Source organism: Camelina sativa, chromosome 17 (genome assembly GCF_030686135.1).
Source record: "Camelina sativa cultivar CO46 ecotype springtype chromosome 17, ASM3068613v1".
Lineage (NCBI taxonomy): Eukaryota > Viridiplantae > Streptophyta > Magnoliopsida > Brassicales > Brassicaceae > Camelina > Camelina sativa.
In genome coordinates, this window is record NC_141896.1 from 2,388,871 (window position 1) to 2,409,523 (window position 20,653).

Sequence of the window (20,653 nt, forward strand, 5' to 3'; positions counted from 1 at the left end):
TTTCGCGTCGTGCGCAACAATAGGTTGAAGAAGTCAAGGTAGCTGGAAAACCAATTTGACCGTTAAAAAAGTAGATTTGTCCAGATATTTGGATTTGGTTAAGACTTTTGCTTTTGTTTTTTTTAGTGCTAGGGATTATTATGACTCGAGAAGAGTTTGGTGTTACCAATCATTTTTCTTCTGAAAACTATGTTCAGAAACCTAGATCAATTGCCGTATAGTATATATCTTAGAATGGAAACTGTGGAAATGTAAATGACAAAAAACAACCTTCAACTGTATGCCAGTGTGAAACTGTTGTTCATGAACATGTTGATAAGGAATGATATATGCTATGAGCCTATGAAGTGAGACAGTTGTCATATACTATATCTTTTTGATTGGAGTTGTCATATATTATTATCTTTTTGATTGGAGTTGTCATATATGTATGTATATTTTCTTATTTTTCATAGTATACGTGAGTTTAGAAATAGCGAGTTTCACAAAACCTATTAACAAACGGCTCTATACATTACATACAAGAAGGGAAGAACTTCAAATATCTTTTAAGGTTCAAAATGGTTTCTAATAGCTTGTGAACACGAAGGCCCATTAGCTCAGTTGGTTAGAGCGTCGTGCTAATAACGCGAAGGTCGCAGGTTCGAAACCTGCATGGGCCAATTATTTTTTATAATTTTGTCTCCTCTACTTTCTCTTAAATAAATACATTTTTTTGGTAAAACCCAATATCCGGCCCAACTAATAATAGTAGGTCCAATTAAATTACAATACTAGCACACAAGCAAGCACCCGTTGTTTACAGTTCCGTGTCACAATAATGTCACGTTGTCATATAGTGTAAACCTAAAACGTCATGTAGTGTAGCCAGATACCCTATAGCCGTTGCGTGGCCGTCCTCTACCTCCCGGAGAAGCAATTTCTCCAGACATTCCCGGGAAAGAGAAAGGTCATTAAAAATCACACCCTACTTATTAGTTCAAAAAGTGGGATTCAAAAACCTCGTCCTGGGTTTTGCTTTCGTACCCTATTTATCGCAAAAAGCCCACAGCTCAAAAGCCGCTGAAAGTTACAAAAAAAAAAAATCAATTCTTTTTCTGTGTGTAAAGGAAGATTCAAAATCGACGAGTACTATATCAATTCCTTAATTCGTTTCTTCCTGGTAGAGCAATCGCATTAACCCAAAACCCCACTCCACGAATCTTATCCTCGTCTCTCCTATTCCCGCTTCACCTCTCTTACACATATATAACTACAAAAAGGGGGGGCGAAGAAGAAGATGGGTATTAAGATAATCTTCCTAGAGGAATCTGTGATTCATCATCAGCTATGGCGAGTACTAGTGGTGGAAGAGGTGGTGAAGATGGTCGGCCGCCTCAAATGCAGCCGGTTCGGTCTCTTTCTCGGAGGATGACTCGAGCTGGTACCATGATGATTGATCATCCTAACGAAGATGAAAGTGCTATTGACAGCGAGCTTGTTCCTTCTTCTCTTGCTTCCATTGCTCCCATTCTTCGTGTTGCTAATGATGTTGAAGAAGATAACCCTAGGGTTGCTTACCTCTGTATGTTTTGATCTCTCAACTTTACTGTCTTCTCAGTTTAGAGTTACTTCACTACATAGGCAGTGTGTGTATCAGATTTGTGATATGTTCTGTTATTGATATAACTAAATCTTGAATGCACTCTTATGGCTGTGAATGTGAATATCAAGATTCTTACTTTACTTAATTTTCTGTCATTAGGTCGCTTCCACGCATTTGAGAAGGCTCATAGAATGGATCCAACATCAAGTGGACGAGGCGTTCGTCAATTTAAGACCTATCTATTGCACAAATTAGAGAAGGTAATATAGATTTACATGATTGACAATACTTTTCTCTTTTGATAGCGTATGCAGATAAACATGCTTATTTAGTTGTGTGTCTAAAGTCTAAACGAAAATGTGAACTCAATAGCAATTTTCTTGACAACCTTACATTTGGATGTATCCTGAGATTGTTGTTCTTGAATTTTGTTTTTTTATTAGGAGGAAGAGACTACAGAACCTATGTTGGCGAAGAGTGACCCGAGAGAAATTCAGATTTACTATCAGAAGTTTTATGAGGATAATATACAAGATGGAGAAGGGAAAAAGACACCGTGAGATTCTCTTCTTAATGTTTTCTTATCGTTACATGATAAAGAATTATATGATGTCTCTTAACGCTTTTGCTTTTGTCGGTTTTGTCATTATAGGGAGGAGATGGCCAAGCTTTACCAGATAGCGACCGTCTTGTATGATGTTTTAAAGACAGTGGTTCCTCAAGCAAGAATAGATGAACAGGTCAATTAGTGCTCTATTACATCTCTGGATAATATATTATCATGAAGACTGTAATTTTGTTACTTGACATTTTGCTGTTGTTGGAATGTAGACCCGTAGGTATGCTGAAGAAGTTGAAAGAAAGAAGGAACAATATGAGCACTACAATATTCTTCCGCTTTATGCTGTAGGGGCTAAAACCGCAGTGATGGAACTTCCTGAGGTTGCGTGTGCAAATTTTGCTTACTAAACTTGTTCATCATTTTGAACTCTCACTGATGTTTTTTTCTCATTAAAATTTAGATTAAGGCCGCAATTCTGGCTGTCTGTAATGTGGACAATCTTCCTCGGCCAAGATTTCATTCAGGCTCGACCAACCTGGATGAAGTGGAGAGAGAAAGTGGCAGATCTTTTAATGATATTCTCGAGTGGCTTGCTTTGGTTTTTGGTTTTCAGGTAACTTTCAAGTTTCATTCTTTGCTATTTTTGTCTTTCGGTTTGTATTCCATGACATGTCTCATGATTAGTTTTCCTATCTTCATGGTGAAAGCGAGGAAATGTAGCTAACCAGAGGGAGCATCTCATACTGCTACTTGCCAACATTGATGTGAGAAAAAGGGATCTCGAGAATTATGTCGAGGTAACTGTCAGAACTCTGTGGGCGACCATAAAACTTCCTTTTCTGAAAGAGATTGCATACAATTTACTAACTTAAAGGAAAATCTAGTTGAAGCCTAGCACCGTGAGGAAGTTGATGGAAAAGTATTTCAAGAATTATAGGTCGTGGTGCAAGTATTTGCGGTGTGAATCTTATCTGAGGTATTGTAAATGATCTTCACTTTCATGCATCGACTTACTAGCGTTTCGACTTACTAGCGTTTCTGGGATTTCAATCATTTTTCCACCTTACATCTCTCCTACTCTAAAATTTATGGCCACTATGGTTTTCTTATTTGCAGGTTCCCTCCAGGTTGCAATGAGCAACAATTGAGCCTTCTATACATTGGCTTGTATCTTCTCATATGGGGTGAAGCATCAAATGTTCGCTTCATGCCTGAGTGCCTTTGCTACATTTTCCACAACGTAGGTTCTATAAGTTCAATATTCTTCCTTTCGTGGTGCATATCTTTAATGTCTACCTGAGATTTACTAAATGAAAAGTCCTTTAGTGTATTCTCATACTATTCTCTTGGAATATTTTATGGCCAATATGTCGAAATGTTTCTAAGAATCTCTGGTACAGTAGGCATACATTTAAGTAACTATGTTGTTTTCTTAAATTTTCTTGTGTAGATGGCCAATGAAGTCCATGGAATTCTGTTTGGCAATGTGTACCCGGTAACTGGGGACACATATGAGGCAGGTGCACCAGACGAAGAAGCATTCTTAAGGAATGTTATAACACCAATCTACCAGGTCTTACGTAAGGTACGTAACTTTCCGAACCCGTACCGTATTTTTTCCTTGCATATTGCTTCAATCTACTAAGAAAAACAGCTTCTTTTGTGAGAAAAGGAAGTCAGGAGAAACAAAATGGGAAAGGCAAGCCATTCAAAATGGAGAAACTACGATGATCTGAATGAGTACTTTTGGTGAGTCAGCTTAGCTTGATCTGTTATGTATATATATTAGACAAGTGTGGCTATGTGAGCACATTCATTTTAAATTTTCAGGGATAAGAGGTGTTTTAGGCTGAAATGGCCAATGAACTTTAAGGCAGATTTTTTCATCCACACTGATGAGATCTCACCACTTCCGAATCAGGTGTTAATTTTGTGTGTTTATTACTACTTTATGCAGTATGGTTTTAATCTTTATCTTTAATAGGGACATTTTCATTACCTTGGAAACATTTGATAGATTGACTAGCCTATTGTATACTCAAATTCTTACTTGCATCGATCATCCATCTTTAGTTGAACCCAGTATACTTTTGTTTTCATCCTGTATGAAAATTACCAATGAGTTTTTATTAATTGCAGAGACATGACCAAGTCACTCATGGAAAAAGGAAACCCAAAACTAATTTTGTTGAAGCTCGCACGTTTTGGAACCTCTATCGAAGTTTCGACCGAATGTGGATGTTCCTTATATTGTCTCTACAGGTAGGATTGTAGATTAGAATTCTCACTTCCACTTCTGCTCTGTTACATAAATATGTGTAGTAATTCTATGATTTTTCAGACTATGATAATAGTTGCATGGCACCCGTCAGGATCTATTCTTGCCATTTTTTCTGAGGATGTCTTTAGAAACGTATTGACCATCTTCATCACTTCAGCTTTTCTTAATCTTCTACAAGGTAACTTTTAATTCTGTTTTAGTTTGACATTATCCATATGCTAAAGTTTACACCATATTGACTTAGCCATTTGTTCTTTAATGAAATGCAGCGACACTGGATTTGATTCTTAGTTTTGGTGCTTGGAAGAGTCTAAAGTTTTCCCAAATTATGCGATACGTCACAAAATTTTTAATGGCAGCCATGTGGGCCATCATGTTGCCAATTACTTACTCGAAGTCAGTCCAGAATCCAACTGGACTAATAAAGTTCTTCAGCAACTGGGTTGGGAGTTGGCTTCATCAGTCGTTATACGACTATGCTATTGCCTTATATGTCTTACCAAATATTTTGGCTGCTGTGTTTTTCTTACTTCCACCTCTGCGGAGAATCATGGAGCGATCAAACATGCGGATTGTCACATTTATCATGTGGTGGGCTCAGCCAAAATTGTATGTTGGCAGAGGCATGCATGAAGAAATGTTTGCACTTTTCAAGTAAGAAAAAATGATGTTATTCGTTGTAGTTATCTCCTCTAATCTTTTCCTTATAATCCTTTTTCTCCTGAGAGAAAACTAGCAAGCTGCTGTTCTTTTTCTGAATGCTTTGTTTTTATTGTTGCAAATAATTTCTTGCTGCACACTGGAATATTGGTTACAGCTTTGTTTATGCTTCCAAATGATTAATTCTTCTCAATTCATATGGTCTTAGGTATACATTCTTTTGGGTCATGCTGTTACTTAGCAAGCTCGCCTTCAGCTATTATGTGGAGGTGAATTAGCTTCTGACACTTATAACTCAATCTTTTTTTTTCTGCTGATGATTGTAGACTCTCATATTTACATGTCTACAATAAACCATACCCTCATTTAGCTTTCTAGTCCTTCACTTTATGATGTCTATTAGGCAGGTGGTAGCCATAACTATGATCTAAATCTTTGCTACAAGCATCTTTTTGTTGCAGTTATACTTTAACATTTACTTATTATTGTTGATGCCTGGACAGATATTACCTCTTGTCAACCCAACGAAGCTAATATGGGATATGCATGTCGTAAATTACCAGTGGCACGAGTTCTTTCCAAATGGTAGTGATCCTTTATTCATAGCATCCTCATGCACTGTTATTAACTGCTTTTATTATATTAACGTATATGATTTTCATGCAGCCACTCATAACATTGGAGTAATCATATCCATATGGGGTCCGATTGTCTTGGTAAGTAATCTTGATTGAATAACTTGAAAATAATATTTCCAATACCCTGAAGTTTAATTGATGTTCAGGTTTATTTTATGGATACGCAAATATGGTATGCCATATTCTCTACTCTATTTGGTGGGATTTATGGAGCCTTCAGCCATCTCGGGGAGGTAACTGTTGCGCTTTTCTTAGTACGCAAAAGTTTATAAATGAGAATCTTATGTAATATTTCTTAGTTATTTAACCTCCATTTATCATTCTGCAGATACGGACACTTGGAATGTTGCGGTCCAGATTTAAATTTGTTCCAAATGCTTTTTGTACTAAACTTACTCCGTTGCCTCTAGGTCATGCAAAGAGAAGGCACCTGGTATTAGTCGCACACATACAAATTTAATGGGGATAAGACGTGTATGCCAATAAATTTCATTTTGTGGGTGAAATAGTAATGTTTGAGTAATGCAGGACGAAACGGTGGACGAAAAGGACATAGCAAGGTTCTCACAGATGTGGAATAAGTTCATACTTACTATGCGGGATGAAGATCTGATCAGCGATAGGTTTGAGGACTTTTTTCTCTAGTATATAGACTCATCAGTTGCCCCCTAAGTTCATTTCATAAACATACTCGTGTTCTTTGCTTCTTTGGTGTGTAGGGAAAGAGATCTGCTACTTGTACCTTCGTCTTCTGGAGATGTTTCTGTTGTGCAATGGCCTCCTTTCTTGCTTGCTAGCAAGGTAAATAATACAGCTCACTCTGTAACCTCTTCACACCATCCATAACTCTCTTGCTGAACTGTGTTTACCTTTTGGTAATAGATTCCAATAGCATTAGACATGGCGAAAGATTTCAAGGGAAAAGAGGACGTCGACTTATTCAAGAAAATTAAAAGTGAATACTATATGCATTACGCAGTGGTTGAGGCTTATGAAACCGTGAGAGACATAATATATGGTCTTCTTCAAGATGAATCTGATAAACGGTGAGGACTCTTTTTTTCTGTCATTATTAGATTGGCCCCAACATCCATTCCTGACCTAATTGAGGATGGCCTACTAACTATACTACTTCTTTCTCCCAATCTATTTAGGATTGTAAGGGAGATTTGCTATGAAGTAGATATTAGCATCCAACAACACAGATTTTTGAGTGAATTCCGGATGACTGGTATGCCTTTGCTCAGTGACAAGCTAGAGAAATTCTTAAAAATCCTGGTAATGTTAATATAGATGATTGTTTCTCGTCCAATACCAATACTTCCCATTTCTTTGTGTTTATGACTTCCCTCTTTAAATGAAATTTGGTCCTGTTTACAGCTAAGTGATTATGATGAAGATGAAACCTACAAGTCTCAGATAATTAATGTTCTCCAGGATATTATTGAAATCATCACGCAGGATGTTATGGTTAATGGTCACGAGTAAGTCCTGATAATTCATATGTAAAAGATTGCCTCGTTTTCTTTGCAAGAAAAGCTCCTCTGTTTTTCTTCTCCCTAGTTTCCAACAATCCTAAAATGCGTAAGCCCAAAAAACTTCCGTATGAAACATATTTGAAACATGCTTTGTCATTCTACCTGTAGAATCCTTGAAAGGGCTCATTTACAGAGTGGTGGTATTGAAAGCGACAAAAAAGAACAAAGGTTTGAAAAGATAGATCTTCGTTTGACTCAGAACATATCTTGGAGGGAAAAGGTACTCAATTTTTTTTGTCTAATTTGAACAGCCATATATTCTGCTTTTGGATCTCATTTTTTCTTTCTAATTTTGTAGGTTGTAAGACTTTTGTTACTTGTGACTGTTAAAGAATCCGCAATAAATATCCCTCAAAGTTTGGAAGCTCGTCGCCGTATGACATTCTTTGCAAATTCCTTATTCATGAATATGCCAGATGCTCCCCGAGTTCGTGACATGTTATCCTTTAGGTACATGTTTTAGCTTAATTACCGGTGAAAGATACTATTGACTCACAGCTTTGATAAATGAAAGTTAGAATTGTCCGAGACATGATCCAAGTTTGTCTCTCTGTTGGTTTATGGAGAATACTACTTTTAGATGAACTTGAAAACAATTGATTTCAAAATTTTATGTCTAGTGTCTTAACTCCTTACTACAAAGAGGATGTTCTCTACTCGGAGGACGAACTGAACAAGGAAAACGAAGATGGAATAACTATTTTGTTTTACCTCCAGAGGATATATCCTGGTAAGCTTCTATCTGGTGCTTTTGTGCGTGTTTACAACAAATTTAAAGTTTACTGAATGAAAGTTACTGCATAACAGAGGAATGGTCAAATTATTGTGAACGTATAAATGATGTGAAACGGAATTTATCTGAGAAAGACAAGGCAGAGCAACTCCGTCAGTGGGTATCTTATAGAGGCCAGACCCTTTCAAGGACAGGTATACTATCAGAACGCTTTAGGATTTTCTTAAACAATATGTTGTGTACGCTCTGCAGCCCCTAATATTCCTTATTATTTCTAGTTAGGGGAATGATGTACTACAGAGTGGCTCTCGAACTTCAGTGTTTCCAGGAATACACTGGAGAAAATGGTTTGTACTTGCTATCCATTTTCAAATTTTTGAATGTTTTAACCTTATAGGTTTTGTGCTTTGGCCTTATCTGCCCAAGTATCTTCCAAATAACATTTTGGAAAGTTAATCTTGCTTGCGACGAAGTTTTGTTTATGAACTCTGTTTTCATCTTGCAGCTACCAATGGTGGCTATCTTCCCTCAGAATCAAATGAAGATGATCAAAAGGCTTTTAGTGACCGTGCACGAGCTCTTGCAGATTTAAAATTCACATATGTCGTGTCATGTCAGGTCTATGGGAACCAGAAAAAGTCAAGTGATAGCCGGGACCGGAGTTGTTACAATAACATTCTACAGCTCATGCTAAAGTAAGAAAGTTCTCCTCTTTGAAATAAAATATTCATGCTTATTCTTCTAGCTTAGTTTTAATCATACATTATGTTTAGGTATCCGTCCTTGCGGGTTGCCTATATAGATGAAAGGGAGGAGACAATTAATGGAAAATCACAGAAAGTATTCTACTCTGTGTTGCTCAAAGGATGTGACAAATTAGATGAGGTATGCAAAGGCAATTTATATTCACAAGTTCATATATATAGCCCACGTCCTTGCTTACCTGGTTTTAGATCACAACGAAAAACTGATCAAATTTATAAATACTTATTTATTGCCAGTCCCACGTAGGACTCAGATATACCTATGTGTCCTGAACTTTGTTCTTGATTTATTAGGAAATATATCGTATCAAACTTCCCGGCCCTCCCACTGAAATTGGCGAAGGAAAACCCGAGAATCAAAACCATGCCATCATTTTCACTCGTGGTGAAGCACTCCAGACCATAGACATGAATCAGGTAGGTTTCGTCTCTCTAACCCTCAACTATATTGTTGATTCCCAACTATATTCTCATTCCTGTTTCCATTTCAGGACAACTACTTTGAAGAGTCTTTCAAAATGAGAAATGTGCTACAGGAATTTGATGAAGGTCGACGTGGCAAGAGAAATCCTACAATTTTGGGTATTCGTGAACACATATTTACTGGAAGGTGTGAGATTCTACATACGTTCGGTTGTTCTTCATTTTAATGCACATGTCTCCTGATTTTGGCACTAAAATATTGAATTTTCTTTTATCTTTCTCGTCTGACTTCTTTCTGACCCTGCAGTGTTTCATCACTAGCTTGGTTCATGTCGAATCAAGAAACAAGTTTTGTAACCATTGGTCAACGTGTTCTAGCAAATCCTCTGAGGTATTCTCATATCTTGTGACTAGGGAAAAGATTCTTCCTATTCTTTATAGCTTCAAATCTGACTTTAAAAGTAGCAGTCCCTGCATCATCAATCTAATAGATTATCTTAGAGTTAGAATCTTTTTGTTCTGGAAAGAAGACTAGCTTGGAATTTCTGGAATACTTACTCACGATTCTTTTACAGGGTGCGTTTCCATTATGGCCATCCTGATATATTTGATAGAATCTTCCACATCACGAGGGGAGGCATTAGCAAGGCTTCAAAGATAATAAACTTAAGCGAAGATATCTTTGCAGGTACAGAACGTTCTTGAAAAACATTATTTCTGTATATTAGTAATGGCTAATCATGGTAACATCCAGGGTACAATTCAACTCTTCGTGGGGGTTACATCACACATCACGAGTATATTCAAGCAGGGAAAGGGCGTGATGTAGGGATGAATCAGATTTCGTTTTTTGAAGCCAAAGTTGCGAATGGAAATGGAGAACAAACACTAAGTCGTGACGTTTACCGACTTGGACGCCGCTTTGATTTTTACAGGATGCTCTCATTCTACTTCACCACAGTTGGTTTCTATTTCAGTAGCATGGTATGCCTAATACCTCATTCAAATGGCTATTTCCTCTTGTAACACTGCCCTACACTAATCTTGGACTTTTCAGAAAAGTAAAAAACATATCTTTTCTGTTTCAGATAACGGTGCTCACGGTATATGTGTTCCTCTATGGGCGTCTTTATCTGGTTTTGAGCGGATTGGAAAAGGAGATCCTGCAAAGTGCAACTGTACATCAGTCCAAAGCCCTCGAGGAGGCATTAGCAGCCCAATCTGTTTTTCAGCTAGGTTTTTTGATGGTTCTACCAATGGTTATGGAAATTGGCCTAGAAAAAGGGTTCCGAACAGCCTTGGGTGATTTCATTATAATGCAGCTTCAGCTTGCCTCTGTTTTCTTCACGTTTCAGCTGGGAACAAAAGCGCATTACTTTGGAAGGACGATTTTGCACGGAGGCTCTAAGTACCGAGCAACTGGTCGAGGGTTTGTTGTTTTCCATGCTAAATTTGCGGAAAACTATAGGTTATACTCGCGAAGCCACTTTGTTAAGGGACTGGAGTTAGTCATACTACTAATTGTGTATCAAGTTTATGGAAGTTCGTACCGTAGCTCAAGTCTTTACATTTACATCACATTTTCAATGTGGTTCCTGGTGACTTCTTGGTTGTTTGCGCCATTTATATTCAATCCATCTGGGTTTGAGTGGCAAAAGACGGTGGACGATTGGACTGACTGGAAACGATGGATGGGAAACCGCGGTGGAATTGGAATAGTTCTTGACAAAAGTTGGGAATCATGGTGGGATACAGAGCAAGAACACCTCAAGCACACAAATTTAAGAGGAAGGGTTCTCGAGATACTTCTCGCACTGCGTTTCCTCCTTTACCAGTATGGAATTGTCTACCATCTCAACATCGCTCACCGGCACACAACATTTCTGGTATAGTATTTTCTCTTCTTTTCTTCGCATAAGCTTTGATGCCTCCCTCTTTGAGAAGCCCCAACCACTTTGCACCTTTCTCTTTTAAGGTTTATGGACTCTCTTGGGCTGTCTTGCTGGCAGTTCTTCTTGTGTTAAAGGTAAGGGTCGAAAACAAATCTTTTTGAGCTTTCTCACCCACTTCCAAATCAGCCAAGTCTGTTCGATGGTTTTGAAACAAATGGTTTATCTGTTTTTCCACATTGATGAGTGTGTTGTTTAACCATTTGACAGATGGTATCAATGGGTAGACGGAAATTTGGTACAGATTTTCAGGTTATGTTCAGGATTCTCAAGGCGCTTCTCTTCCTTGGTTTCTTGTCAGTCATGACTGTATTATTTGTAGTTTGCGGCCTCACGATCGCAGATCTCTTTGCTTCCATCCTCGCTTTCTTGCCTACTGGTTGGGCTCTTCTTCTTGTAAGTCCACACAAATTTCTTAGCTGCCTAAATAATCCGTCTTTCATTAGAAGCATAAGTTTGTTAATCCGTTGCTATATGTTTGAAGATCGGGCAAGCGCTGCGCAGCGTGTTCAAAGGATTAGGATTCTGGGACTCGGTTAAAGAGCTAGGGAGAGCTTATGAGTACATAATGGGGCTTCTGATATTCACACCCATTGCGGTCTTGTCGTGGTTCCCATTTGTGTCTGAGTTCCAGACCAGATTGTTGTTTAATCAAGCCTTCAGTCGCGGTCTGCAGATCTCTATGATTCTTGCCGGGAAGAAAGACAAAGACACACCTTCCACCAAGTAGTGTGGCTCAACCGCTCTCTTCTTCTTCTCCATTTTTTCTTTCATCTCCATTCTTTTTATCTGTTATTGCTGTTAAATTAATTGTCTTTGAGATCATAGAAAGAATTGTTTAGACCACCTGAGATAAGACCTCATCATACGCATAGTAAATGTTGTTGTTCAGCCTAGGCCATTTGTTCAAGTAGGTGTATGTATACACAATTCCTTTGGACATATAAACATGATTCAAAAAGCTTTTAACCATTAATTTGTCTGTTAACAAAAGATGTCTTTTTCAAAAGGATAATAAAATGTATCAGAGTTCAATGCCAAAATTACACTTTGAACCTTGTCTCTGTTCTAAAACATCTACATACAGTCAAAGCCAAACTGTTAAAGAAGAGCGCCTGAGAAAGTACAAAAAAACTCCGTAGATTAGACGAAACGAAGCTCCAAGGAGGTTCCTCCATTATCTCTAGCGAATGTTTCGTACTTGATAGATAGATACTCCGTGTAAAGCAAAGCTCTCTGTTTTTTTCTTTTCTTGGATTGTTGTGTAAAGCCAAGTTCCCGTTTTAGGTAGGTGATCTTGGATGCAAAAAGGTTTTATCAGTCGTATGGAAATTAGGGTTTTAATGCAATCGTTGGGTATGTAATTATGAAAATTGGAAAAGCTCTGCCCTTTTCTGAAACCCACAAACGTTTGAGTCGTTTGATTCCAGATCTGGTGCCTTACATATTGATTTCTGGAAGTGTTGAGTTGACTCTCTATGTTTGATTCTAGAAGCTTCTGGGGTCTTGTTCATAAGAGTAGCAACGTTACTGTAATGTGTCTTTGTGCTTTTGAGATTGCAAACCTTTTCTCTATGCGGTTTTGTTCAAGAAGATCATATTTAAGTCTTCTTCTTGATCACATTTAAGTCTGCTGGTTTTGTTCCCCAGATTAGCTAATGGTGAAAAGTGGTGCTTACTAGTGGTTTCTCTTGATTACAGTGGTTTATAACATCATCCATAACCGAAGACGAAGATGCAGCATGGTGGAAACAAGAGTGGGGGGAAGTCCAATGTCTGGGCTAACGCTAATTTGAATAAGACAATGGCAGCTTTAGATGAGTTCAAATCTGGATTCCCATCAGGCGGTTTAACAACTGTATCAAACAAATGGTGGGGAAGGCCAGAGAAAAATGGAGGAGAAGAGATTACTGAAGATGGAGATGTCAAGGACGAAGCAGCTTCGGAGAAGCAAAGTTCTTTGGTAGCTATTAGGAAAAGAATAGCGGAAGAAGGAAGGGAAGCTGTTGAACATGGTCTGCATCATGGATTTGGTTCAAAAAAACAAGACGAGAGATCACGCCCTACTGTTTCAGATCTTCGAGTCTTCACTGCCAAAGGATTGGGTTACTGATTCTTCCTAAATTCGTTTTAATAAGTTTAGAACAGAGTTCCCTCTTGAAATCATGCTCTGTTGTATACTATATTTGTAATGTTGTAATAGTATTCACTGGGTCATAGGACAAGAAACTAATAATGTAGTATTGCTTTGAGGTCATTTATCAAAGTGATTTGGAAATAAATACAACAGAAAGACTTGCGATCTTATGTGTCTATAAATAAGCTCTGTTGATTTCGGAAACATGAGAACAAATGATACAGAGACATACGAATAGTCCTGGAGCCTTTGGAGGAAATTTGACAAAAAAATCAGAGGTGACGCTGGAAAAGGAGGTTTTTGTTGGTATATATCTCAGAAATTGGAACCAAACGTGCATGCCTTTGGGGAGGTTCCAGGCTTTTCATGCTTTACCGTGCGAGAAATAAGACCTGTTTTCATGTCAAATGCCTGCAATGTGAAGATAAAAAAATGTAAGTTACGCTGCGAGTGCAAATAGAATATTATTAGAGTAGAGCTTCAAAATGCTTCTCAAAGCAGCCTAAGAGCAAGCAGCAGTCAACTCATCAGGCAAACTACAGACTTCTCTATCTATCAATTTCCACAACTTATGGGGAGGATTAAGTAGATGGTCTGACGTATATATCTCTACCCCAACTAAATGCACAAAAGAAGGTAAGATAATGTTTAAGAAAATGCTGCACTTATCCTTGTATTTTGCAAAAAAACTTAGGAAAACATGAACTAGGTATCATGAGAGTCCATGGATCTTGTTGAGTTGAAGATGACGCCACAAAGCATATTGTATTATTACACTAATTCCTCAGCTCGCAAAGAGATATAGATAGAGGTACGCATGTTCATACCAAAAAGTGTTACGACAATAGTAAGATTAGTACCAGAGAAAACTTAACAACCTAAAGGTGTCTTTTTACCTCTGGTAGAGCTCCGAAAAGTAGCGTGTACCGTTGTATATAACGAACCACATCAAGACTACCACCAAAGAATCTGAAAATAAAAAAAGTTGAGGAAAAGCAAAGAAAATGCAAGCAGAGATCTCATGTCCAAAATCTAACATCACAACAAAATTCTAAGACAGAACAGACACATTGCTTTAGACGACAACACAAAGAGAAGAGAATTCAGTGCCACCAAATAAAATCACCAACGAAGTAAAAAGATCAAAACTTGCATATTCAATCAGAAGACCAGATCGATTAAAGATAAACGAATCAAGCAGGAATGAGAGAGACAGAGAGAGACGATTAAAAAAGGATACTGAAGAGGTATCGTTCCCACCAATCAAGCATGTAGAGGCCAAAGGTGACATTGTAAAGATAGATTTTGCGTTGAACCCAGTTCATATCTGATCGATTCCTACCAGTAAGAAGCGGTCGGAGACTACCAAATCTGAGAACACCCGATCCAAGTTTCAAAATTTAACCGGTAAATTCCTACACAAAGCACCAGCACGTTCTCTCGATCTCTATAGGAATGGTTACAAAACTAAAGTTCAGATTTTGATGTAAAATTTACAGAAGAGAAAACAAAAAAAAAAAAAAATCAAAATTGGACGGAGACGTCAAAGCTGGAAAAGTCTGTGTGACCGGTTTAGATTCAATACCGGTTTGTGGAACTAACCGGTTTTACAATAGAACTGTTATTGTTATTCTCCAATCCACCCACACGCGCGTGTGTGCTTCTCTGCTTTGTAAAGAAGACCAAAGATGGTGACGACGAGCATCGGCGGGGCTCCGATGGTGGTTGCTCGGTTTCGGCGGACTCCGGCGAGCCTCAGGTGCTTATCCGCTGCGGCGAATTCTGACCTTCTTCGCTCCCAGCTTGATCGGCTGCACGCAGAGGCAGAGTCTACTCGTGCCAAAGGTCGAATCTTTATTTGCTAATCTTCTTCGTTTTGATTGGAGATAAGTAGAGTGCATCAATCTTTGTTTACTGTCTTCAGATACCCAAGTCAAATCATCTCAACTATTTTTGCGTTTTGGGAATTTAGAATGAAAGATGTGAGTTTCTTAAGAGTGTTGAAAGATGGGAATGTGAGTTTTAGTATTGTTAATTCAATGATTGATGCCAATTTTGAACTTTTTGTTTTGTTTTGCTGTTGTGGTTGTTGTTGGTCCAGCAAACAGTAATAGGTTGAGACTTTTGAGATTATCTGAGGTTGCTGAGAATCTACGGAAACAAGCAGCTGTGAATGTTCAAACAGGGAAAGAGGATGATGCCAGAGACTTGCTTCTTCAGAAGAAAAAAGTTATGCACGCTTTGGACAAGGCGAAAGCTCGTATTGAGTTGCTCGATACGCTTTCTTCTAAACTTCACGAGGTAGAAAGAAAGAAACAAACAAACAAACGAGAGCTTACTTGTTATCTCACCAGTCCTAGTCCACTAGTGTATAAACTTGTTTTAGAAAAGACTGAAAGAATCTCGAAGTTAGAAAGTATGTAAAAGGGTTTTTGAAATGTTATAGTTTTGGTTGTTCTCTTGCTTTAAATTTTCTGAGATATCTATCTATCTAACCAAATAACCAATTTCTTGAAAAGCTCGGTTTGGTTTCAGGCAATATCTGTCAAGGAAACACAGTTGATAGGGAATATATCTTTGGATCTTGAAGAGGATGGAGAGAACAGTTCAGGTGGAATCCACATTGTATCACCAAAGCCCAAATCAACTGAAGACGGGCTCGAAAATGACCAGTCCCACTTGGATTCTGATGAGAGTGAACTTATTGAAAGGAATTTTGAGGATAACCAAGAACTTCTCGATACCGGTAGTCATGTACTAGAAGATGTTTCTACTGGTAGCATCCTCAAAGAAGTGTCTTCTTATGAATCTTACTTGGAAAATATAGACCAGAAACTTAGCAGAATTGAAGCTGAACTAGTCACTGTTGTAAATGTTGCATCCTTGGTGCTTAATCGTGAAGATAAACCCAAGAATCTAAAGGTTCAGCAGACTGCAGAAATTCTTGAGGAGATTCGTCATGTGAGGGAAAGGTAATGCATTCAAAACATCACTAACTAAGTGTTACTTCTAGTCACTGCAGCATTACTTAGTTCATTCAGTTTTCTTTTAATTGAGTAGAATCGCAAATATCATTCGCAAAGAGGCAAACTTCAGTTAGTGCTTTCAAGCATTACTTAAGTTCATATCAAGATCTTCACTTCAGTTTCAGTGAAGCGAAACCAGCGATGGAATGAAACCATTCTTGGTGTGAACTGTTAATTAAATGTAGTCCTTTTCTTCTTGGTGTGAATATTAAATAAGGTGATACATTTAAATTTTGATGTGATATGAAATTAATATGGGCGTTCACGTTAATGGTGTGTGATATGAGACCATAAATATTTGATGTGTGAATGTGTGATATATATAAACTTGGGGGCATGAACATTCATGACATATCTTCCTTACCTAAAGAATATACTATTGTTGCATGTTTACATTTAATATTGATTTCAACTAATTATGAAATCATTTCATTCGTGCTAGTAATAAAATTTATGGCGTTAAAGCGACAGGTTGAAATTTTATGTGGACTAATCCAGAAACGAAATTTTATAAAACAAACATTTCCAATATTTTATCACGAGATAATACAAAAATAGAAATGATGCCAAACGAATCAACCATAGAGAATTAAACATCTAAGTCCTGAATAATATTTAACTTGTTTCACAAACAAAACAAAAAAAAACCTAATGAAAATTTGGATTATTATCTCACAATGCCTTCATTTCCAGCAAGAACCAAATACTTATCCTTCCTCGTGAGATTAGTGCATTCAAATCCCAAAACTCTAGCAAGTTCTCCCTGTATGAAATTCGCAACTTCAAAGCTTGACTTACCTCCAGCACAAGTCATCTCTTTTGGCAACTTCTTCAGAACCTCAAGACAATAAACCGGCCTAGGGTTCATGAGGAAGAAGATAGGGTCTAAACATTTGAGCCCGCTCGCGGTTGTCCCATAGAACATGCTCACTCGAGCATTCACAGCCACGGGAACAATGTCTTCGGTTAGCTCAGCGAACAAAGGACTGAATCTTAATAGATAAGGCTCTCTACAAGTGGTTCCTTCGGGACAAACCACTAGATCTCCTTTGCTTAGTAGTCTCTGCATTGCCTCACCGTCTTTCTTCCTGTCTCTTTTAAGGCTAACTGTCTTGAGAGGCGCTATGAGCTCTGAGAACTTGCTTAGGCTATAAGTAACCGCGGTCAATGGCTTGCCAAGCGAAGTGGTGAGAAAAACTGGGTCAAGGAGGGTCCTATGGTTACAAACATACAAAACACCACTTCTACCTTTCTCCGGAAGACCGTTGTTCAAATTATGGGTCGTGAAAGTGATCCTTACACCGGACAAAGAAGCCAATAAATTGGCTACGTGGTAAGGAAGCAAGACTCCTACCGAGATCCTAAAAACAGCGAGGAAGAATCCGATAGGCAGCCATACGAACATAGATAGTGTAGCTAACGGTGTTGGCAAGAAAGCCAATCTCCCGTCGTGGAAGATTAATGGCTTTGGGTATCTTTCTCTAGGCAATGTGTTGTTCTTGTTCATGGACTCTTCTTCATTCCAAAGATAAGCTTTCTATGGGAGAATAACAAAATTTGATATTTAGAAAGTAATGAAAATGGAATAATGAAGGTACTTAGCAACTAGAAATGGAGACGTGTTATTTTGGGAAATTTTAAACAAAATTAACTTTAAATCTATTTTTGTTAAAAAGGGTAGGGAAAGATAATTACTTTGCAAATGGAGATGAAGATGTGATCATGTGGGCTTGAAGAGCTTCCAATTCCAAGTGTTGGCTTCTTCTTGTTATCAAGGAAGTAGTCTTTAGCTGATTTATGTTTCACTATGAAACCAGAACCTGAAGCTAAGCCGGTGAAGAATCTCCTCCCCATGACTTCTATTTCTTGTAGTTTAGTCCCAATCACATCATCAGCGTTGAGGTGTTCTCTCAGGAACTTCTCCACAATCACTTGCGGCAAGCTCGTGAACACAACTTTAGAGTACTCAGTTCGAGCCCAAATGTCGTAAACCTGGAGATTCAAGTTCTCGAGGAAGAACTTGGGAAGAACCGATCTAGAAACGTTGTCCATGTCTTTGGCTCTAAGACCAGAGAAGGTTATGAAAGAGATAACTTTTAGTTTGGTCTCTTGTTGCAGAGCCCAGAGGAAAGAACAAGAGAGCAAGAGAAGGATCGCTCTGATGATTGATCCTCCTTCAAAGGCTACGAGCATGAAGTAAGGGAAGAACGTGTGGAAGTGTTTATTCGAGTTTTGTCTTAATAAAACACCATCGATGTCGCAGACAAAGGTATCAAGATGATCAGAAGAAACAGAGCATCCTCTGTTTTTGCCTACGAGCTCTTGGTACTTTGTAAAGCTTGGGAAGACAGGGTTTAGAGAATCTTGGAGGTGCTGGTATTGTTGTTGTTGTTGATGATGATGAGAATTGCTGTGTGGCGATTGTGCTTTGGAGAGGTTTAGGAGATTTTTTAATTGGAAACCGTAGCCTCTTAGCTTTCTTGCAGCTCTGTAACATGAATTAGCAAGAAGACGGTAAAGAACCCATTCTGCTAGGATCACTAGAAGCTCTGGTAAAACCATAGCTATGGCTTAGAGAAAGAGATAGAGAGAGATAGAGAGAAAGGAATAGAAGAGTTAATGTGTTGGAGAAGACAAAGAGGCTGCATAGGAGATTTATATAGTCAGTGATGATGACATGATAGGCGAGTGCAAAGGTGGTGTGAAGGTTGACCCTTTGTTTTTGTTTTTTTAACTTTTTTTCTATTTTGGTTAACCCACACACCTCGCATTAACTGTATGCCACAACGTTTATGATTTTTTCTTTATGTAAAATTTTAAATTAGAATGTATGTGTGTGTTTGTTCCCAAGAAGTTATGGTTGATCACTAAACCTATTTGCATACATGAATTCAAGATGTCACATAACGAATGAAACAATACATTACCCTATACGCATAGTATAGACAAAATTAAGTATCGTGTAGTATTAATTATCAACTACGTCGAAGTATTATGATGCAAGTTGGCCTCTTTACTAAAACTGTTGAATGTTGCTTTCTCAAGTCCACTTGGAGCCTTTGGGGGAGATCAATGCTGCATCGTGTTAGCAAAAAATGCAATTATCAAAGACCACACACACAAAAACGTGAAATCTCAAAGAGTCTAGAGAGTTCCATATCTTTCTAAAACGGGACCAATTATTTAGTTTTTATATAATGTGTGTAAGAATTTTTTTTTTTTTTTTTTTTCACAAACTAAAAGAGTTTAATATTTTGACTTCCTATCTATACTCTATAGTCTATAGAGAGGTAGTAGATTAGAAAATTCAGTTATGTAATTATTTTAAACGCTTTTATATATAGAAAAGGAAAGAAACTTGATTCAACCATGCTAATCCATTACACTACAATCATTCGAGAGATATACGTTAGAATAGAAATCCAAAAAGAAACAAGTTTTTGCCACTATCCTTAAGAAGAAGAAAAAATGTCATGTTTTACCCCCACACCACATATAATACTTTTATCAATAAAAGGTTAAAACGCATGCAGTCTTAGTCAACGATTATCCATATTATATGTTTTCATATAGTGGAATTACAGTAAACCTAATAGCAGGATATAAAACTAATATATACATCGATCAGTATATGATAATATCCCGAATCTATAACCAAATGTCTTCAAGAACATATATATAACATTATATGTGAACACGATTGCTCAGTATTAACGCGTATGTTTTAATTTGATTCCCCCTTCAACCCCAAGTTTCAAAGGTTGCACTTTTGTTTTCTGCCAACTCCAAAGATATAGAAGAGCTTTTACAAGTTAGGTTATGCAGTTGGTGACCGGCCCTTCTTTTTTTGTTTTTTACGTACAAATTTGATTACTTTTCAAAATGTAGTGTTTTTTCCTTTTTAAGTTATGATTTTGTTGAAAAATAACATATGTTGATGCCTATAATTATGGGTGGTGCAAGATTTGACAAGTCTCAGAGGTGACATAATTAATAGTTTTTATTATAGCACATCATCTGATAGACTGAAACTGAATATATATGCCTATCTAAAACACGTTGTGTTATGTTGAATGATCAATTAGTGCATCCAAACTAACGTTTACAATATCTCTGGTAAAACTATTTTTGTTGTTTGTGATTTTGAGAAGATTACAAATCTCTACTTTTTGTATTTTTCCTTTTTTTTTTGTATTTGTAAATGAAATTGGAAATGACTGGACGTTGTGTTTGAAATCCGAAATGCAAATATCTTGACCTTGGAAATTCTTTAGGAAAAATACATGTTCTTACGAAAATTAACAATTATTGTTTTCTATTTTGTCATCAGCTAATTACTAATCCAACTAGCTTTACC

General features: G+C 37.6%; 4 protein-coding genes, 1 non-coding gene and 1 pseudogene across 11 annotated transcripts; 4 read left to right on the top strand and 2 right to left on the bottom strand.

Moving 5' to 3' along the window:
• Positions 1-588: 588 nt before the first annotated feature.
• TRNAI-AAU (transfer RNA isoleucine (anticodon AAU)) lies at positions 589-662 on the top strand. Its single transcript has one exon. It is a non-coding gene; the product is annotated as a tRNA-Ile (tRNA).
• A 247-nt stretch (positions 663-909) lies between these two features.
• Positions 910-12,105, top strand: LOC104759094 (callose synthase 7-like). 2 transcript variants are annotated; one of them, XM_087494894.1, is made up of 41 exons: positions 910-1,564; positions 1,745-1,845; positions 2,029-2,141; positions 2,238-2,325; positions 2,417-2,527; positions 2,608-2,760; positions 2,855-2,944; positions 3,032-3,123; positions 3,264-3,387; positions 3,598-3,732; positions 3,820-3,896; positions 3,978-4,068; positions 4,287-4,409; positions 4,489-4,606; positions 4,698-5,082; positions 5,297-5,357; positions 5,592-5,673; positions 5,755-5,804; positions 5,873-5,959; positions 6,055-6,159; positions 6,255-6,349; positions 6,446-6,527; positions 6,609-6,772; positions 6,881-7,004; positions 7,107-7,210; positions 7,373-7,484; positions 7,563-7,714; positions 7,885-7,994; positions 8,072-8,191; positions 8,276-8,344; positions 8,503-8,692; positions 8,771-8,882; positions 9,056-9,178; positions 9,253-9,371; positions 9,492-9,575; positions 9,760-9,872; positions 9,939-10,168; positions 10,273-11,070; positions 11,160-11,210; positions 11,344-11,529; positions 11,618-12,105. In XM_087494894.1, the coding sequence occupies exons 1-41, from the start codon at positions 1,330-1,332 to the stop codon at positions 11,861-11,863; spliced, it is 5,805 nt and encodes a 1,934-aa protein (XP_087351020.1). In that variant the 5' UTR covers positions 910-1,329; the 3' UTR covers positions 11,864-12,105. The 2 variants fall into 2 exon arrangements, with proteins under 2 accessions (XP_087351020.1, XP_087351021.1); XM_087494895.1 differs by having other exon boundaries at positions 1,282-1,564; positions 4,520-4,606.
• A 57-nt stretch (positions 12,106-12,162) lies between these two features.
• On the top strand, positions 12,163-13,438 carry LOC109130223 (uncharacterized; annotated as a pseudogene). The gene is made up of 2 exons (XR_015586646.1): positions 12,163-12,301; positions 12,835-13,438. The product of XR_015586646.1 is annotated as an uncharacterized LOC109130223 (transcript).
• LOC104754806 (uncharacterized) lies at positions 13,353-14,645 on the bottom strand. 2 transcript variants are annotated; one of them, XM_010477079.3, is made up of 3 exons: positions 14,511-14,645; positions 14,167-14,239; positions 13,353-13,681 (listed from the first exon to the last, which is right to left on the bottom strand). In XM_010477079.3, the coding sequence occupies exons 1-3, from the start codon at positions 14,593-14,595 to the stop codon at positions 13,669-13,671; spliced, it is 171 nt and encodes a 56-aa protein (XP_010475381.1). In that variant the 5' UTR covers positions 14,596-14,645; the 3' UTR covers positions 13,353-13,668. The 2 variants fall into 2 exon arrangements, with proteins under 2 accessions (XP_010475381.1, XP_087351024.1); XM_087494898.1 differs by lacking the exon at positions 13,353-13,681 and having other exon boundaries at positions 14,163-14,239.
• Positions 14,646-14,731: 86 nt separating this feature from the next.
• Positions 14,732-16,665, top strand: LOC104754805 (uncharacterized). Of its 4 annotated transcripts, none has more exons than XM_087494896.1 (5): positions 14,885-15,115; positions 15,195-15,252; positions 15,372-15,571; positions 15,790-16,242; positions 16,331-16,665. In XM_087494896.1, exons 3-5 carry the CDS (start codon positions 15,444-15,446, stop codon positions 16,368-16,370), a joined length of 621 nt encoding a protein of 206 aa, XP_087351022.1. In that variant the 5' UTR covers positions 14,885-15,115; positions 15,195-15,252; positions 15,372-15,443; the 3' UTR covers positions 16,371-16,665. The 4 variants fall into 4 exon arrangements, 3 of the variants coding, with proteins under 3 accessions (XP_010475380.1, XP_087351022.1, XP_087351023.1); XM_087494897.1 differs by having other exon boundaries at positions 15,806-16,242; XR_015586645.1 differs by lacking the exon at positions 15,195-15,252 and having other exon boundaries at positions 14,732-15,115.
• Positions 16,666-16,774: 109 nt separating this feature from the next.
• Positions 16,775-19,125, bottom strand: LOC104754807 (glycerol-3-phosphate acyltransferase 1). Its single transcript, XM_010477081.2, has 2 exons — positions 17,992-19,125; positions 16,775-17,833 (listed from the first exon to the last, which is right to left on the bottom strand). The coding sequence occupies exons 1-2, from the start codon at positions 18,856-18,858 to the stop codon at positions 16,964-16,966; spliced, it is 1,737 nt and encodes a 578-aa protein (XP_010475383.1). The 5' UTR covers positions 18,859-19,125; the 3' UTR covers positions 16,775-16,963.
• Positions 19,126-20,653: the final 1,528 nt, after the last annotated feature.

Coding starts and splice junctions, on each gene's coding strand:
- LOC104759094 (XM_087494894.1), top strand. CDS start 1,330: ATGGCGAGTACTAGTGGTGGAAGAGGTGGTGAAGATGGTCGGCCGCCT. Junction 5,674..5,754: donor GCACGAGTTCTTTCCAAATG/GTAGTGATCCTT, acceptor ATTTTCATGCAG/CCACTCATAACATTGGAGTA. Junction 7,995..8,071: donor CCTCCAGAGGATATATCCTG/GTAAGCTTCTAT, acceptor ACTGCATAACAG/AGGAATGGTCAAATTATTGT.
- LOC104754806 (XM_010477079.3), bottom strand. CDS start 14,595: ATGAACTGGGTTCAACGCAAAATCTATCTTTACAATGTCACCTTTGGC. Junction 14,240..14,510: donor GTGGGAACGATACCTCTTCA/GTATCCTTTTTT, acceptor TTTTATTTTCAG/ATTCTTTGGTGGTAGTCTTG.
- LOC104754807 (XM_010477081.2), bottom strand. CDS start 18,858: ATGGTTTTACCAGAGCTTCTAGTGATCCTAGCAGAATGGGTTCTTTAC. Junction 17,834..17,991: donor TCTTCATCTCCATTTGCAAA/GTAATTATCTTT, acceptor ATTCTCCCATAG/AAAGCTTATCTTTGGAATGA.
- LOC104754805 (XM_010477078.3), top strand. CDS start 14,959: ATGGTGACGACGAGCATCGGCGGGGCTCCGATGGTGGTTGCTCGGTTT. Junction 15,572..15,805: donor TTTCTTCTAAACTTCACGAG/GTAGAAAGAAAG, acceptor GTTTGGTTTCAG/GCAATATCTGTCAAGGAAAC. Junction 16,243..16,330: donor ATTCGTCATGTGAGGGAAAG/GTAATGCATTCA, acceptor TTAATTGAGTAG/AATCGCAAATATCATTCGCA.